The 20012-nt window shown below is 26.6% G+C and overlaps 1 protein-coding gene across 4 annotated transcripts in view; it reads right to left on the reverse strand.

Moving 5' to 3' along the window:
- The window catches only part of LOC141536826 (protein turtle), a 150282-nt gene that overhangs the window by 15932 nt on the left and 114338 nt on the right, over positions 1 to 20012 (reverse strand). For 3 of the 4 annotated variants that reach the window (XM_074257581.1, XM_074257580.1, XM_074257578.1), the window contains exons 7-15: positions 18691 to 18966; positions 15322 to 15609; positions 11855 to 12264; positions 9944 to 10215; positions 7728 to 7942; positions 7080 to 7145; positions 6539 to 6727; positions 2773 to 3000; positions 2593 to 2686 (exon numbers count right to left, since the gene is read on the reverse strand). In XM_074257581.1, the coding sequence (XP_074113682.1) occupies positions 2593 to 2686; positions 2773 to 3000; positions 6539 to 6727; positions 7080 to 7145; positions 7728 to 7942; positions 9944 to 10215; positions 11855 to 12264; positions 15322 to 15609; positions 18691 to 18966 (2038 nt within the window). The remainder of the gene's footprint in view (positions 1 to 2592; positions 2687 to 2772; positions 3001 to 6538; positions 6728 to 7079; positions 7146 to 7727; positions 7943 to 9943; positions 10216 to 11854; positions 12265 to 15321; positions 15610 to 18690; positions 18967 to 20012) is intronic. The other variant, XM_074257582.1, reaches the window with a different exon arrangement.

Here is a 20012-nt window from a genome sequence, read left to right on the forward strand (position 1 = left end):
TATATGAAACTATACTTTTTATTTTTTTTTGTTTTATAATTAGATATATAAAACTTTACTCTTTACTAGGGAGAAGATTTAGCGGCCGTGCGCCACCGGTTGGAATTTTTTAGAACTAATTTCTAGAAAAAAATTATTTGTGGAAATATCAAAGCGTGTACGGCTGAATAAAGATGTATTAAATTTTTAAATATGAAATTATGAAATTATTGATAAGGTAAAACCCGCAATTATGGACAGGGGTCTAAATATTGACACCCTAAATTATTTTTAAATAGATTTAATTATCTTTAATAAGATTAACTATCATATAAATTTTTATTAAATTCTAATTAATTAAAAAATTTTTTAAAAATTACTTTTAGTTAAAAATATTAAATATTAATTATTAAAAAAAATAAAGTTAGTTAAAATTATTAATAAAAAATAAAGTTAAAAAGTTTAAATTAATTTCTTCATCTAATTATATGATCTTATTTTTTAATTACAATATATGAAAAATTTATATTTGAAATTAATCGTATATTTTACAATATTTTAATAATGGGTGTCAATAATTAGTTCATAATTTTTAAGTTGAATCTCATATTGACAGCCAGTTTACAGCGCTATGACGCCTTTTTTTACTTTAACTTGAAAAATTTACTGTAAGAGTTTGAACTCTTCTGATTAAATAAATTAATTTTTATATGTTTTATAGTAATTAATCATTTATGTGAATTATTATTAATAAACTTTAATAATATTGATTACTTAATAATACGTTTCGATAAATAAGAATAAGCAGATGATTCGGTGTATGCGCAATATAGGTGTCAATAATTGGGGTTAAGGTATGTCAATAATTAGATCAATTAGTTTTTTAACCTGTCAATAATTGGTGTATTTGGATAATCTATTTAAATATTTGAAATTAATTAGTAAATATCACTGGTTACCATTTTAAAAAAATAAATTGATTAGTTAAAACATTGCTTGAGACATTACCACAAAAAAAATTCAACAATATTGATATTTGATTGCTTAAAAAAAATTAAATCATAACTTTGTCTCTTATAGTGTCAATAATTGGGGCTTAACCTTATATCACCATAGATGTTGAATTTAAATAAATATATGGGGCATTCCACGCCAACTCGGACGGTTTTCAAAATTTTAATTTTAGATTTTCACAATTTTTTTATATATTTTAGTGCCCATGAAAAAACTCATCCTCCTAAATTTTGAGATTTTTTTGATCACCGGTATAAAAGATATCGAATTTCGAAAAAACCCGCTCTTTTCATGGTGTTTTGTTTATAACTTCTTAAAAAACGATTCAAATAAAAAAACTCAAAGACTAAAAAAGTTTCTTTTTTTCTATGTACTTTTAGAAAAAAAATACAAATAATTTTTTGGAAAAATTTTTCCGTGTGATTTTCGAGTTTTAAAACGTTAAAGTCGTTTTCTGAAAATCATGCATATTTTGATTTTCCTGAAAATTTCTGATAACAAACTACTATTCATTCCACAACTTTTCAGGTGGGTCCGGTCGTGGGACCTCCATGGTTACTATTTTTGTTCGATTTTTGAAAAATTTTTTTTTCCCTATTAAAAATTATTAATTGTCGTTTTTGTCATTATATATTAATTCTAACATCATTTTTTAATATTTTTTTACAGTTCTACGCAATTAAAGGATTTTTTAAATAATTCGTTTCAACTGTTTATAAATAATCGAAACAAAATATTAGTTTATTTATGAAATTTTTTAAAAAGCTTACATATACACTCTTTATTTGAGTTTTTTCATGGGCACTAAAAAATATAAAAAAAATTGAGAAAATCTAAAATTAAAATTCTGAAAACCGTCCGATTTGGCGTGGAATGCCCCATATATAAATACACAGTCTTTTGATTTTTTATTTTATTTTGTTCATTAACTACAATTAAACGATACTGAGTTACATATCCATTTGCGATGGAGGATCTACAATTCCTTCTAAGGATTTTATAAAAAAAAAAAAAATTGACTGAACTAATAGATTTTTTCACAAGTTACACACTTATATTTCTGGTTTTATACTAGATTGATAAACGGGAAAATTTTTTGAACTATTTTAATGTTTTTTCCGTTTGTATTGAATTAAATCAATTTTTAAAAAATATGGAATAAATCTTCATTAAATTATATTTACAATAGTGTGCAAAATATCTTGCTTCAACAAAAATAGTTGCCGAAATGGTTCGCATTATGAGTTGAGCAAAATGCACTAGCTTTTACGCAATTAATTTTTCTTTCGTTCATTTGAATTTTTACTGTTCTTATTAATTATCTTTTGGTCAATGAAATAAATAATTATAATTAATCTCTACCAAAGTAAGAAGTTTTACTTATATCGCGTATGGCTTACCCGCCCAAATTATTCATCTCAAATAAATAAACCAATTAGTTAAAAAAATTATTACCAAGTGCAATTCTCAGTCTTAATTATTTTCATAAAACATTTCCACAATCCCTAAGAAGGGCCGTGATTAAAAAATCATTAGTAATAAATTATTAAAAGGAATTATCGTTGTAAGATTAAATATTATTTAAATATAAAAGCTTACTTTTTCAAAGGCACTGTTCCCTGGGGCACTTGGCCAGCCCCATTGCGAGCATCTGTCGGCCTGCAGGCTACCAGATTGTATGCTGAAATCAGTTCTATAATTTTACAAAAAAAAAGAAAAGAATAATTAATCGGGGCTCAGGATAAATATATTTTTCTTTAAATTGCTGGTAGAAAATACCTTTTTCTTGTTTTCGCCGTTTCCGCTTATTACATATTTTAACTGCACATATACTGAGGATTATTGCGACAATGAAGAATAGTATACCACCTACAACTCCGGCAGTGATAGCCTTGTGCTTGACGCGAGCTGGCACTGGGAATTTTACCTCATCACTCGAGCTATGAGTCGTCGCTGCGTGTGCAAATACTCTAAAGTAATATGTTCTTCCACCGACAAGATTCTTAACTGCAAAAAGGAAATTATTTATTCAATTATTGCTTCTACGAGAAAATTTTTGTGACGATTTATGTAATTAATTTTTTATTTTGTCAATATAGTATACTTATTAACGTATAATTGAACTAATTATAAGTAAAAGTGAAATTAAGACCTTAAATCCTTGATTCTCCTTTTAAATAATTATTTACCAAATGAATGCCGATGTAATCCTAAATTAAATTTATCTAAAATATTCTTACTTATATAGTTGTTCATGTACTCACAAATAATGTTTAGTTATGTAACAAATGTATTTACTATGTAAAAAAATTTGCCATTTGGCCTGAGCCTTGGCATTAATAAACAAAATTCTAAATTCTAAATTCTACACAGAAAAAAAAATTTCTTGAACCAAGAAAATTATAAGGAAGACCAAAGTTATTTTGGAGCAAGAAGAAATTTTCTTGGCTCAAAAAAATTTAACTTTGGTCAAGAAATTTTAACTTCATTCGAGAAATTTTCAATCTTCCTTAAGGTTTTCTTGATTTAAGAAAATTTACGCTTGACTCAAGACTTTCTTTCTTTCTGTGTATAGTAACATCCAAATAATAATAATAATAATAATTTAATGTATCAAATTTACTAAGTACTTTAAATAAAATACATAAATATTGCTACCTTTTGAAGTATAAGAGCATTTTTCCAATTTTAAACGTACGAAAGTTGTACTTTTTACGTTCAAAATTAGAATTAAAAATATCACTATCTATTTTTTTTATCACTTTGAATATCTTGGTGATGAATCAAAAATTAGGTTTTATTTTTTTAATATTATCAGTATACTTATATAATTGTAATAATTTACAAGTGGGGTCAAACGTATTTTTGGCCATATCTAGGTGAAAAATTAACATTTAAAAATTTTTTTCATTCTGCTTGCTCTTACGGCGGATTTATGGTGGTGTTATTGAAAATATCAAAAAATTGATATTACGATAGCTTTTTTACCTTCAATAGTCGAAAAAAATTTTGGCTTTCATGTTTTTGGATAAAATTTTTATTTTATCTTTTTTTGATGTTTTTGATATATTGTTTTTTTGAAAAGTACATAAAAAAACGAACAATTTAAAACAAAAAATAGTTGAATATCACAATTTTTTGAAAAATTAATAATTTTTTTTTTAAAGTTTGTAAAATTAATTAAAATTGTGGTAATTAAAATTTTTTTTTAATTGTTCATTTTTTTATGTATTTTAAAAAATAAAATATATCATAGTTAAAACAAACAATTTCGTTCAAAAAAATGAAAATTAAAATAGTAGACCCCACTTGTAAATAAATACCTTGTATAATTATTCTACATTAATTTTTTAATCAGATATTTTGAATGAAAATGGTTCAAGTGAGTGACATTAATTAAACATAAATATTAATTATTATTTCCTTATCCTCAAAATTTTCTTTTATAAATTCATTATTATTTTTTCTGTAGATATTGATTGAAAATATATAAAAATTGGCCTGAATTTAACTCAAAATATTCTCTATACGTTATAAAAAATTTTTTCTTATTTAGACGTGTAGCTGATTACTTGTAACCGGATAGAGATGAAAAACTCAGTTTTAATATTTAAAAAAAAAATAAATTTTATTACTGTTATCAAAAAGTTCATCCAAGATAATTCAATATTTGTAAATTTTTTTTTTAATTTTCAAAAGTGGTTTATTATTTCTTGTTTTATGATTAATTTGGTTTAATAATTTGACATTATTTTAAATATTTATAAAAATTTGCCATTTAAAATGATAAATTTAGGCTTAATGATGTTTGTTCTGGTTAGCAGATGAAATATTGTCTAATAAATGTCATTACGGTTGATTCACCGCGCCAGTTTCTCTATATGTTTATTAAAAAATCTCAATCAAAACAGATCAAGGTGAAATGTTTGAAACCCACTTTTTAACAAATATTTTGGAAGTTATCTTTAAGAAATTTCTCTCAACACAATTAACAAAATAAATTTTTGTCAGATATTTTCGTAGAAATGAAGTTTATTATAAATTCAAACAAAATTTTGAATTCTCAGACCAATTTAATCAGTTGATAAATAGGTTCTATGATTCTTTATCCTCGGACAAAATATTCATATGACAAAAAATCCTCCAATATACATGAACGGAAAATCTTTGGATAAAATATACATAGGGGAAGGTAGCCTAAAGCGGGTACCTCGCCCAAAGCGGGTAGGTGCTGTTTTATTGTGACATTATGAGTGCGAATATCAAAGTATGCATTTGTAGTGATCATGGGAACACTCCTGAGTATTTGAAAATTCTGATTGGGTGTTCGAGTTTTAAAAGAAAGTAACAAAATACAAAATAAAGAAATTGCTAAATTTTTTAAAATTACGAATGGAATGTGTCATCAGATGATTTGAACACTACTACACTTATTATAATATTGATGAAACCATATTATTTTTGTACCATTTAACTCTAAAGGACGATACAAATTCGGACGGTTCCCTTTGTATTTTTGACTTCACAATTTTATAGCAAAAAAACGTGTACTGGGGCAAAGCGGGTAGGGCAAAGTGGGTACCTACTTGCGTTGCTCTGATCCAATTCTATATTTATTTTGTCATACAATATTATCAAGTAATACGTAAATATAAGAAAAAAGCGAAAATACATTCTTTATTGAAAACTTATTATCAATTTCAATAGAAAAATGATTATTTTGCTTAAAATTAATGAAATAAAAATAAAATCATTATTTGAATGATTGCAATGCCTAAAAATCTTTTTTTTATGTTAGCTAAATACACAATTTTATTATTAACATTAGTTTTATCATTAGATTTATCTACTTATAGTGCTTATCCGCTTTGGGCTAAGGGGTAGGGCAAAGCGACTTTTTAAACAGTTTTCATTTTTCATTGATAAAAAATTCTTAGGACCAAACTAAGACAATATTCCTATCTAATATTGAAGTGCGATCATTACTATGTCGGATATAATATTATTTATTAGAAAGTCGAAGAAAAACTGAAACTTCTAGGCCTTCTCCGTTAGCTTACCCGCTTTAGGCCACCCTCCCCTAATTTAAAGAATTAAATTGTGTGTGTTTATTCGATATTAGACCAACACAAACGCGGGTAATCGTGTCGCGCCGTTTTAATATGGTTTTTGTGTATGTTTATTCGACATTAGACCTACACAAGCGCGGGTAATCGTGTTGCGCCTTTTTAACATGGTTTTTATTTGTGTTTATTCGATATTAGACCAACACAAACGCAGATAATTGTGTTGCGCCCTTTTAACATGGTTTTTGTGTATCTTTTTTGAAATTATAATATTTTGGATCTTAAACTTCTTTTTTAATGAATTTTAAGATATTTTGTCCACAGATATTCTGACAAAAAATATTTTATCCTGAGGATATTTTGTCTTAAGGAAATTTTGTTCGAGGATATTTTGTCCGAGAATATAGACTCCGGTTACCGATCAATATCAGAGAAAAAAATTGATGCATTAGTATAGATATAAATGGAATAAAATTTACCAAGATAACTAGTTTCTTCAGGTCGAATTTGTCCTTTATTAAGAGTCCTATAAGGTCCATCAGTTTTGTACTTAATATCATAGTACTGGATAAGATGACTTTTTTCCAAAGGCTGCTGCCAAGTGATTAAAAAACCATTGCTTATTTCCGTAACCGTTAAATTTCTTGGGGGCCCAGGTCTTGGTCCAGCTAGAATCGTCAAAATTTATCGTATCAACATCAAGATCACTTATAAATACCAAAAATAATCAACAATTAAGAAAGATACAATAAAAATTTTAATTCTGTAAATTTTAAGGAAGCAACTATTAAATATTAAACAAGCTTTACAGCAATTTTCATTTAAAGTAACAGAATAACCAAACATTAATGTCCATCGGCGACAGCTGGAACTATTTCCTCGGTTTATGAGCTATCAGTTTAAAATAGTTGACCAGGTTAACGATAGCACATCTATGTCTCAACTATTTGAGTGAGCAATATATCCTCAACAGTTTTTATATTATTACTTCAATTATTATTCTGACCAAGGAAAACTTACCGTTTTGATCGGATGTGATGCCTCCAGTATTTATGGGGGTAGTTGCTGGAGGTGCGATGCCAACGTCTGATGAACAAGATTGAACTTTATATTATTTTCCATCCAACGTTTTGTTATTTTGCGAATGATATCCAGAGGTTAGTGAATGTAATTTTTTTTAATTTTTTTTTCAAAATTTTCAAGAATTTAAAAACCAACAACTCTTGATCTTGAAAATGAGATTAAAAAAAATATGAAATGATCTGATTTGAGCCGATATGTGAAATTTTACGGAAAAATATTTAAATAAATTCAGATGGCAAATGGCTGCAGGTCAAGAGATATTGGCATTTAAAAATTCTTAAAGTCCAAAAAAAACCTCGTGTTAATTTTGAAATTTGTTTTATAAATTTTAGCCCCTGACGGCTCGAAATTACGGTAAATTACGGTAAAAATACCGATACCGTAATGTTAAAATTGATGCGTAATTTGATTGTCTGATTAATTGATTGATCTGAAGAAATGAATGATTGATCATTGATGAAAAAGTTTACAAAATCACCGCAGTGTAAGTGACGGTGATTCTGCAATACTTGTACGATAGTTATCGATTGAAATTTTTAGATGGCATTTCTACTGTATTTTATGGTAGTTCTACTGTAAAATTACCGTAATTACGTGTCCGTCGGGGTGAAGAATTAATTTTACCGAGCGTTTTTATTGTTGTTATTTTACTGGTCATATTGTCGCTGATAGCATTTTTACCAACGACCTGAAATTCATATAAGGTTCCTGGTGATAAACTATTGATCGTCACTGATGTACTACCGGATGGAGTAACTGGTATAGGAGTTCTCCAAGTTGATGTGCCGGCTTCACGATACCTGTCATTTATTTATCATTTATTAGTCATTATTGTATAGAAAAAATAACATTTCACTGAGACAAAAAAATTCATTAAACAAAATATTTTATTTTCTTAAATGCCGAGAAAAAAATTTTCTTAATTGTTAAAATAATCAGAATTTTTAACATTTAATGAATAAAAATGTAAGTAAAGTAGGAATATATTTACAGCAAATAAAATATATATTATTCTTCTTGTACTATTTTCTCGCAATTGCTGTAGCAAAAAATTGCTTAATTGAATCCAAATCTCTATTCTAATTTTAAAATTAAATGTTCATTTAGAACGAGATTGAAACTTTAATTAGATAATCTGAGGATTTATTTTCAAGTTCACATTATTTAGGCATAATAATATTGTTAAAAGTAGTTGACAATCAAATTCATAAATCTTCTTCTCAAATCGATGTCTTAAATGATCGAAAATGTATCAAGTTGAAGAAGTATCGAATTTAACTATTTAATGGCACTTAAATATTCCATGAATTCAATTCTGTTTATGAAAACTTTAAACTACTTCTCGCCACTTATCTACTGAATCGGAACTATTTACTGATGATTAGGGTGTGTCAAAATGTAACTTCCGTGATGGACCTCTTAAAATTGGAATTTTAAGAGGTCCATCACGGAAGTTACATTTTGACACACCCTACTGTTGATAAAATTTGTTTCACTACAATTAACAGAAAATATGAAAAAAAAAAATCAAGAATACTGTAAAAAAATTTGGAAAACCCAAAAGTCTGCGCCTCAAAGAGCTCATTTAATTTTTAAGAAAAATGTAAATCGTATTACTGAGTTATTTGTTTTATATGGACAATTGAACAAATTTGACTTTAGTTTTAGATCAGTAAAAATTACTCATTTTAAATATCAATTAGGGTAGAAGTACCGTTTTTGGCCACCTTAGCACCGTTTTTGGCCAGTTAAAATTTGAATTAATCTATAAAAAAATTACAATATTATAACTAGATTTTTGTTGAGTTTTAAAAAATTTGTATTAAAACAAATTGAGTTTGTAATGGTTTATCAATATAAATTTATTTCTATCGTTTATTTAGACAATAAATGGTCACAAATGGTACTTCTACCCTACTTATTATTTTAATGTTCTTCTATAAAGTTAATTTTTTTTCATCTTATAGAACAGTAAATTGTTTACAAATTGAATTTAGAAAACATTGATATCACTTGTTTAAATATAAGGCGCGCAGTAGCCTATCAGATCCGGCCCTTGCTTACCAAAGCACTGGACCGGGTTCGAACCCGGCGTACACCAATGAATGTTATCAATATTTAATCGTATTATGTTGCTCAGCTCAAAAAAATAAAATGAGTCATACCACAAAAAGTTTAGTCCCTACCATAGTCGCTCATGACCTTAGTAGTTTATGCGACTCAAAACAAATGAAAAAAAAAAAAAAAAAAATTAAAATAATTAGTAGAAACATTGGGAAAGTACAAAATAAACTCAATAATATCGTAAAATTTACTATTACCATCAATTTGCTTAAAAAAATTTTTTTTCTTCTATAATAAGTGTTTGAAAAAATAAATAAATTGTTTCTAGTAAAATTTTCCTATAATTGTTTTTTTTTTCTATCTAATAAAATAATATTTTGATCAAAATAAAAAATTACCGTGAGTTAGAGTGTTTTCATTAAATTGAAGAAATTAATATTTGTTACAAATAACTCGAGCTAACAAATAAAATTCTTAATTAAAGTAATAAATCTTCAAAATAAGTAATTTAGTTCAATAAAAATAACTTATTTCAAACATCGATTAATAATTGCTTGAAGAAAATTTTTTTTTCTCAGTAAAATAAAAATTTATAGAAATATTTATGTGTAATCAATATAATTTGAAGTTATACTTTTCTTAAATGATGTATTGTATGCTATGATTAGTTTAATTTGTTGTGTTTATTATAAAGAATAGATACGTCAATTATAATAATAACAATCATGAAAACATACCAAATTGTATAATCTTGCTTATAATCGGGACCTCCAGAGTAACCTGGAAGCCAATGAAGCGTCACTGAAAATTGCGAGGCGGTACCAGTGACATTGTAAGGCGCATGTGGCTGAGACCCTTCCACGATTAATTGAGTCGATGAAAGAATAACTGCTACTTCATTAGAAGCAACACATTGATAATAACCAAAATCATTTCGACGTAAGCCTTCTATCGTCAGATTACCACCAACCATTTTTGCTCTATTGCGTTCCAAGGGCGCGCCATTCGCCTATTTTTTATAAAAAATTAAATAGATAGTAATGAAATCATAGTTGCGAAGCGAAAAATTCATATTTTTAATTAATAAATTGATTGCCGGGATGTTATTTTATTATAAATTTGTTTTTCCATCAATTAATTTTTTTAATTAAAAGGAAATTAATTTAGCCAATTAAAAAGAAAAAAGTTCATTATTAAAAAATTCTGGAACGATATTATTTGAAAGATAAATAATGAAATTTTTTTAATGGAGTGGGAAATTTAAAAAAATTGAAATAGGGTAAGTGTGGATATTACTGTGGTTTTTTCAGTAGGTCTTACTTCAAAAGCATTTTTATTAAATTTTTCAAAAATAACAATAATTTTTTTTTTTTTAATCAAAGTTTGACTCATTATTGACTCAAAAAAAAATCAAGAGTGCGATAAACTAATATTTTCTTTAAATAATAAGCATTTAAAAAAAAAATTCACATGCATGTATTACTGCGGACATAAAAGGAGTTTGTCTCTATTACTGCGTGCCAATTACTGCGTGCCTATTACTGCGGATCAAATTCAATGATAAACAACTTCGGGATCATATAAGAAATTAACCAAATACGTTTGAAAGATAATTATTTGTTTAATAAAATGACTGGATTAGAACGTATTCCTGAAGTCATTTGAATTCATATCAATTAATAATAATCACCGGAATAGTGATGTATAACATAACAAGCCAAGTTTTTATAGTAATTAAAAATATTAGCTTTATCGAAGAAACACAAATCCTGATTTAAAAAAATCATTTTGAATTTTTTAAAATCATTCAGAAAAAATTTTGAATAAAGTTACATTCACTTAATTTAATGAAAATTTCTTGGTTTGAAAGTTTTTCTGCTTAATTTAACACAACAAATTCTTGATTACAATGACCGCTTGTATTTTTTATCAACTTTGATTTATTTGTTTCATTTTTTATCAATTTCTGTTTATAATTTATTTTTAAGATTATTTATTTTTAACTGAGAGGAATTTGAAGGCATTTTGAACTGTCAATTGACAGGCAATATTTTATTTTTAGGGTAGAATATATGCATTTTACACCCGCAATAATTGGTACAAATGCATACAAATAGAGGTGCTTCTATTACTGCGGATTATTGAAAACATTCGCAGTAATACAAGCATGTTTATTTTTTTGGTACCAATTACAGCGTCCTTAAATAAATAATATTAATTGATGAAAATTCAATTTTTAATGCATAACTGATATTAAAGAAAGGTTATCTTACTTTTATATTCAAAAAATTTTTAATTTGAACCATTTTATGTAAAGAAAAAGATCTTTTAGTAGCACCTTTTTTTGTACAGAAACTCACAAAAAAGATATAGTTTACTACCTGTTAGCCAGTCAATTTTAATTTATTAGTAACAAATTGAATAATTGTTGTATGTGTAAAACTACTATGCAAATATTTTCTTAAAGATTTCAATTACAAGAAACAATTTTTTTTTATTCGAAAAGCTCAAGTACGATTTATTTATAATTGAATTAAAAAATTCCGCAGTAATACGCACACTTACCCTTATTCAAGTGTAAAAAATGGAAAAAATGGAAAAAAAAAAAAATTATGTAAAAAAACTGAAAATATTTTCTTTTTACGAACCCTTTGCCATTGAATCGTTGGCTTTTCTGTTCCTTCAGCTTCTTGAGCATCACAAGCCATTTCAACATTTTCACCGATTTTCCTTTGATACATCGGTTCGGGCTCCAATGTAAATACCGGGGGATTTCTCACTAAAACTTCCATAGGTCCTGATCCACCTTGTGTTCCATGAGCATTGTAAGGCGTACATGTGTACTTTCCCTGATGATTTTCGTTAACGCGAGTAAAAAGTAGAGAACCATTATTCATTATAACGATATCCTTAGTCTGATAAGGTTCAAGAAGACGTTTATCTTTGGTCCATGTCACGTATTGTAGAGGAGGGTTTGCTTTAATATAACACTGAACGACACCAGCCAATCGGAACGGTAAAAATTGGATTGTAGGCGTAAAAGTCACCTTTGCAGGATCTTAAAAATAAAAATAAATTATTAGATTATTTATGAGGGAAATTAAGTCAGGGCGCAGTATTAGTTTCTATTGTTCTACACAATGTGTTTAATTATCATCAGCAACTGTATAAATTCAGTCATCTTTAGACTGTTCAGTATGATAATGATGATTCACAACTTTATACATAAAATTTACATTTATTAGCTATCAAGAAACTTAGACGTTTCGCATCGACCGCCTGTTCCTTAGGACGCTTAATATTTTTTGAATACTTAATTCTAAGATAACGACCGCAGTTTTAACAAAATTATACTCGAATATGAAAATAATTATTATTTATTGACACTCGAAATTGATAGGAAGAAAAACTTTTTCGCTTTTTCCGCTTTCACTTATCAGTGATGAATAAAGGTCAGAAATTTGTATACTTTTTATAAAAAAAAAAAAAAACTTTTGGACGAATAAAAATTAAGGAATGTAAAACATATTAACGTTAAAAATATTAAGGTAAACAAATTAGAATACGCATCTGTAAAAATATATTAATTCGATCTAGAAGACAAAATCTTGAATCAAGCAGAACCGTTTTTGTTACTGAATTAAAAAACGTTTCTTGATTTAAAAAAATTTTACTTAATTCAAGAATTTTTCTGAATAATCCAATAGAGTTGCATTTTTCAAAATAATCTTCTTGGTCCAAGATTTGAATCAAATAAATTTTTAACTTTCCGCTAAAAAAATCAACGATTATCTAACAATCGAGAAGTTACTGGTTTCACCTCGGTTTTTAAAAATCGAGTTTTTGTTAGATCTCCACGTTTTTTTTTTTTTTTTTTTTTTTAATAATAATGAATGATTTATTAGCATTAGCATCAGCTATTTACAACAATTTTAAAAATTTTGAGGTCTTAAGAAGCTATTCTGATCATTCCTACGAAGATGTCACTATGTCTGTACACTGATGAAAAAATTAACTTGACTCAAGAGCCAAAATATTAAACCAAGAATACCATTATAAAGAAAATGATTTTCTTGAGTCAAGAGAGTAAATTCTTGAGTTAATAAATTATTGTTGATCTAAAAAAAATTTCTTGTTTCAAAAAAATTATCATTATTTTTTAAATTTGCGGGCGGGATAACTCAAAAAGTTCTCAACCGATTCCAATGAAATTTTTTACACGCCTACTTTATAGTAAGCTTCTAGTTAAGCTTCCAACATTCCAAAAAAATTTTCAAAAATGAACCCTTTTTACCAAGAAATTATCGAAAAAAAGGGTAAAAAATCGAACTTGTTTTCTGAGGTGGGCCAATTTAAGATTTTTTTGATTTTGTTATTGGTTTAACTAAAAGATATATTTTTTATGAACACGTACAAACTAATTTTTATAATTTCCGATCACCGAATGAGAAGTGAGAACGCCCGCAAATTGATGTTTTTTTCCGAGAGGGTTTCGGCAGATTCATTTTTACGGCGGCTATTTTGAAAAAAAAAATTTTTTTTCTGTACTTCAAATATATAATAAATAACCCTACAAAATTTCAAAATGATTCATTCATTCTTTCCCAGTTAAAAAAATCCTCAGAAAACGGTAAAAATTAAGGCGTTTACATGTAGCTTAGCTCGAAGATCATACACCGATAAAATAATCAGCTTAATTAAAGAGAAGAACTATTAAATCAACAAAAGTATTCGAAAGAATTTTTATTACTTTAAATCAAACAGCAAAATTTTTGAGCCAAGTACAATTATTTAAAGAAAAATTCTTAGTTTTAAGAACTGTTTTGTTTGAGTCAAATTAATTTCTTTTGTCAATGCATCAGTTTTGATGAAGAAATTGAATTAATATACAGTTCATAAAAAAATATTCACCACCAGTAACAATTGTATTTCAAATTAAATTCTCACGCTCAAAAAATACTGTGCTTTATTGTTACAAATTGAAAATCATGGAACGTACTCATCTTAAATTATTTCTGCTATTGTTACATTGCTCTGATATTCTATAAAAAGCATCATGTTATAAAAAAAAAAAAAAACACTTCAATTCACAAGCTTTATATCAAAATGAATTCTTGAGTCGAGATAATTATACAAAAAAATCCAATTAAAAATTTTATCGTGGACGTCAATTAATCTGTAGTTTAGATATACGGATATAATTACGGTGACATGATGCTCGAACGACTTCATTAATTGAGCTGATTTTTTTTTTTTTATTATATCTAGATATATTGAAGACATCTGTTCTCTCAATTAAATATCCATTTTGTCATAATTTTCAGTTTATTAATAATTAATAATTGATAAAAAAAAATTTTAATTAAAGATAGCCTTAAGTTTCCGATAATTAACTTCAGTCGTGAGTTATAACTGGTTATTTCCATTATTGAATAGTTTTTATCATTTTTTTATGAACAATAATAAAATTTCTTTTATTCAATTTCATTCAAATAAAACGAAATAAAATTGATTTTTTATTAAAAATCAAATGAGCACTATGAGGCACGCAGTTTTCATTTTTTCAATTCAATAATTCTTTTAAATATTTGATCAAAGTAGTTGAAAAGTATTTAAAAGCGGTGAATATTTAAATTTATTAACGTTATGATGATTTTAAATAAAAATGAAATTACCACAAAGAGTATAAAAACAATTTAAGAGAAATGAATTAATCAAAAATTGAAATTCATCGGAGCACTTTTAACGTAATTGCACCAAAAGCTTGCAGGGCGTAAAAACTCGATTTTTTTTTGTATAATTTAAACCTTGCGATGTGAAACGATAAAATATTTACAGAAGAAAAATTTATTGCTGTATAACATTTTAAATAGAGAATGTTCGAGATTATAAAACGCGCGCATTTACGCGGCTATAAAAATCCAGCAATTTCTATAATAAATTTAATGTCAAATACACTAAAATTTCTATAAATTTTTTATCAGCAAAAGATCAAGAATTATTAATAGCCATAGAGTTATGACCACTTAAATGTGAAAACTTAGCTCGTAAACTGTAAAATTGAAAATAAAAGTGGATTTAATATTTACAAAATAAATAAATAAATAACACTTACATTCAACATTAAGATAGGCGGTAGCACTCTGGGGTTCCCCGATGCCATTAGTTACCTCGCAGAGGTAAAAACCAGAATCGTCGGCACTCACTGGATTGATGACTAGACTTCCATCCATGCGGATAGATACACGAGTGTCTAATGCAGATACCTCTGTAACAGGTGCTCCTTCTCGAAACCAACGAACGGTTACGTTCCCTGGGAGAGCTTTTGCTTCGCAAGAAAACTGCGCTTTTTCTCCTTCCAACTTTGTTTGATTTGTCGGCGGTACTATTATTATTGCTCCTCCTGTAATTTTTGTTGATTTAATGTATTGCAGTATAATACCATTAATTTCAGTGGCGGGTATAATTAAATAAAATTAAATGGGGTATCAGTTTGAAGTAGTTCACTCGCGGATCCAGTTTTTTTATTAATTCTATTAAAACTATTGATATCGATGTTCTCTAAACTCAATTTGTAAAGAATTGACTGTTCTATGCGATGGAAAAAAGATTAAGTTTATTGAAGAACTTTTATATAATTAGTAATCGATATTTGAAATTAGTAATCTTTATTGATCTAAAACTAAAATGAAATTGGTTTAATTTTTGTAACGAATTGTTTTTCCTTAACAATTAAATGAGCTCTCTACAAATTAAACAAAGTCAACATGCTTTATCTGCCCAGGTGGAAAAATATCATAATGTAATTATAATGATTTGCGCATTATAATGTCATTATAATGCGTGTCAAAAAAATTTGTATTTTTCCAAAATTTTCCATAAAAAATCTAAAAAATACCAAAAACTCTGCTTTAAGATAATTAAGTTTGAGCTGGAACCAGTCATAGCGAGAGAGGTCAATTGATAAGTTTAAAATAAAATTTTCTAAAGGATCAGGAACTCAGCACTAAGACGTTTTTTCCATAAGCTTTACTTAAACGATTAAATCAAAGGAGGTTTACTCAAAGTTCACAAAAAAATTGTACAACAATTCAGGAACACTGCGCCAAAATATTTTTCTTGACCTTGAAACGCTGAAATTTGAGCTAAATTAATTTATTAATTAATAATTATTATATCATCTTGAATTTTTATAACTGTTTATTGAAAAATAAGAAAAGGAACTCAAACCTAATTATCTTAACACAGAGTTTTTGGTATTTTTTAGATTTTTTATAGGAAGTTTCGGAAAAATAAATATTTTTGACACGCATTATAATGTCATTAAGTCATTATAATGACATTATAATATTTTTCTACCTGGTTGTCGATAAGAACCAAGGTTAAGTTCGAAATTGAGCTTAATCAGGTGAGTAGTTTGGAAATTACAGGGTTTTGAAATTTTGAAAGTCCTAAAAATTGATGATTTTACCAGTTCAACTTGGTGTAATTACTGAACTAAACAAGATATTCAAATTTGGTAAATTTCTTCGTAAAGCTCTCTTATTAAGCTTAAATTTTCACTGCTCAGAAGTAGTAATAGCCTCAATATTACTCTTTTTAGAGTTTGTTTAATGAATCAGTTTTACTGTTGCAGCCGTTTTCGAATTATTGATTGTATCATAGCATAAACATAATGTAGATTCAATAATCCCGATAATGATCAGTCTTTTGTCTAATGTAATCGAGTAAGTCATCAGTAAATATGTCACAAATTATTTCTAAATATGGTTTTCTTCAACTAAAATTTTATCCGGTTTCAAAATTCTGAGTAACTTGGAAATTGTTGTTTCTAAGCAGTTATTTAAAATTTAGACATTGATAATTCAAATCTCATAATCTTCAAAATCGTTTGACAAATATTTGAAAAACTATTTCTTTACAAGATAATTTTTGGAACAAAATTAGTTCTGAATAATTTTAAATTTATTATTGAATTTTGTTTTTAATAAATGAATTAATTTATACATTATTAGTATCGATATTATTTTACTTCCATTTGGGCTGCTGAATGGTCTTTTTTTTTTTTCATATTTTTTCAATTCTAGTAAAACAAATTTCATCGACAGTAAATAGTTCTACTTTAATAGATAGGTGGCGAGAAGTAGTCTAAAGTTTTCTTAGACAGAGCGGAATACATAGAATATTTAAGTGCCATTAAATATTTAAATTCGATACTTCTTCCACTTGATACATTTTCGAACATTTAACACGTCGATTTGAGGGAAAAATTTATGAATCTTATTGTCAACAACTTTTAACAATATTTTTATCTTTAAATAATATTGAACTTGAAAAAAAATCCTCAGGTTGTCTGATTAAAGTTTCAATTTCTTTTCAAGTTAACATTTAATTCTAAAACTCAAACAAAGAATTGAATCGCGAGAAAACAGTGCAAGAAGAATAATAACACTAAGAATAATATATATTTTACTTTGATTTTAGTTAATTAAATATTAAAAATTATAATGACTTAATTCAAATTATTTTATTTTTAAATCAAAAAATCCTTTTACTATGAAGACAATTTTTTCTCGACTTATAATAAATTAAAATATTTATTCAACCAATTTTTCTTTAAATTTAATACTTATTTCTCTAAGTAGATAAATACAAATATATATAAATACAAAAATATTGTATTAAATTAACGCAAACTATTAAATATACTTATTTGAACAATGTTTTATTTGTATTCCCTATTTTTAACGATAAGATAAACGTGTATGTTTGTATTTATTAAAAGTTTATGTTGAAAACAACCTCCGATAAAAAATAAAAAATTTTTACTAGTCGAGGTTCTAACTTTGGATTTCTCGCTTGTTATTATGACACTATACTTCTAGCTACGAATGTCACGAGTGAACTGCCTTATTAACCATATAAAAATTTAATCCCGACGTAGTCAAACAAAAATAAAAAAGTGAAACTCGGAAACGTAACTCGTTATTCTGACGAATGTTTTGCTATTACGTAATAGCAGTAACCGTCGCGAAACTTTGATAAATAATTTTGCTTACAGTAATAAGCGTAATTACGCTTTCAAATTAGTAACTTTTATGAACGATATTGAAGCCAATGAAAATAAAAATTTACAGATAATGGTAGATTAGTTTATTATTGTAACTACACGGAAAGAACAAGATGACACTGGATATCATCCCAAATTATACTGAGTGGTAAAAAATTTCAGATAGTAGCTAGTATAATCCAGATTATAATGAGTAAAATCCAGATTATAATGATTATAATCTAGATATCGACCAGTATAATCTAGATATCACCCAGTATAATCTGGATTATACTAGCTACTATCTGAAAATTTGTTTTACCACAGATATCACTGAGTATAATCTGAGATGATATCCAGTGTCATCTTGTTCTTTTCGTGTATTATTATTTACAATTGACATATCTTAAGTTTATAATAAATGAGTATATTTACCAGCAATTACTACACGAGCAGAGTGACTAATTTGGCCCTCTCCATTCCTAGCGATACACGTATAGTCACCAATATCATCATTTTTTATTGATGCAATCCGTAGCTCTGTACCCTCATTAAAAATTCCGATAGTACTTGAAGTAGCTACTGGATTGGCGTCCTTGTACCAAACTATTTCCGGTGTCGGTGTGCCCTCTGCTTGGCAATTTAATATAATTGCATCGCCTAGATTAACGTAGATCATCTCTTCGGGAGTCATCGTGAATCTCGGTGGTGCTAGAATAATATAATTTATCAATCGTTTGGATTCATTCACAGAGAATTTGTTTATTTTATTCAAGTAATTATTTAAATCGAAATTTATGTTGAATATTTAATGATAAATTTTTAATAAAAAAATTTCCTTGGATTATTTTTCATAAAAAGAAAGGAATAAACATATTGACACAAATTTTATTAAAGAATTGAATTGTAAAATGCTATAGTTAAGTGGTATTTTTTTGAGATTTTTAAGTGAGTTTATGTAAATATTTTAATTATTTGTGAATCCATGTAAACAAAATAAATACGTGTGTTATCCAACATTTTTTTATGTAACGACTCTTTCAAATGTTCAATAGAAAAATTTAATATTCAAACGATAACAAAGATAAAAACAAAATATGGATTTATTCGACATTGAAGTTTGTGATAAAAATCTTAGTTAAAATTATTGAGTACAAGGTTAAAATTTTTATTTTAAGACTGAAGAAAATATTTTTTCATCCAAAAATTTTCTAATTTTTTTTCTTTAAAAAAACAAACCAACAATAAGAAGATATTTTGACAAAATTAAACACTTGATTCTTTAATTTTTTTTTCTAATCCTAAAAATTCGTAAAAATTATCAGATGTTTCTTGCACGAAACGAACAAAATTACACTGCACATCCTCCCATATTATACTCAGTGTAATCTGTAGTGAAAAAAAATTTCAGATAATAACAAAAATTATCCAGATTATACTAACTTATCTTTGTATTATACTCAGTGTAATCTCCGATGTGACCAAGTAATTTTTCTGATTATACCGCCCCATATTACACTGGATATAATCCGAAAAAATATCCCATATAATTTGAATTATACTTAGTAGAATCTTGGATTATATAATTTTTTCAAAAATTGTGATATTCAAAATTTTTGTTTTTTAATTTATACATTTTTTTGAAAATTTGTAAAATTTGTGAAAATTGTGATTATTAATTTTTTTTTAATTGCGCATTTTTTTTTTAATACATCAAAAAAATCAAATAGAAATTTCGTTCAAAAAAATAAAAATTA

Source organism: Cotesia typhae, unplaced genomic scaffold (assembly GCF_013202065.1).
Source record: "Cotesia typhae breed Kobodo isofemale line unplaced genomic scaffold, CoteBio_Ctyphae scaffold_45, whole genome shotgun sequence".
In the NCBI taxonomy this organism is placed as follows: domain Eukaryota; kingdom Metazoa; phylum Arthropoda; class Insecta; order Hymenoptera; family Braconidae; genus Cotesia; species Cotesia typhae.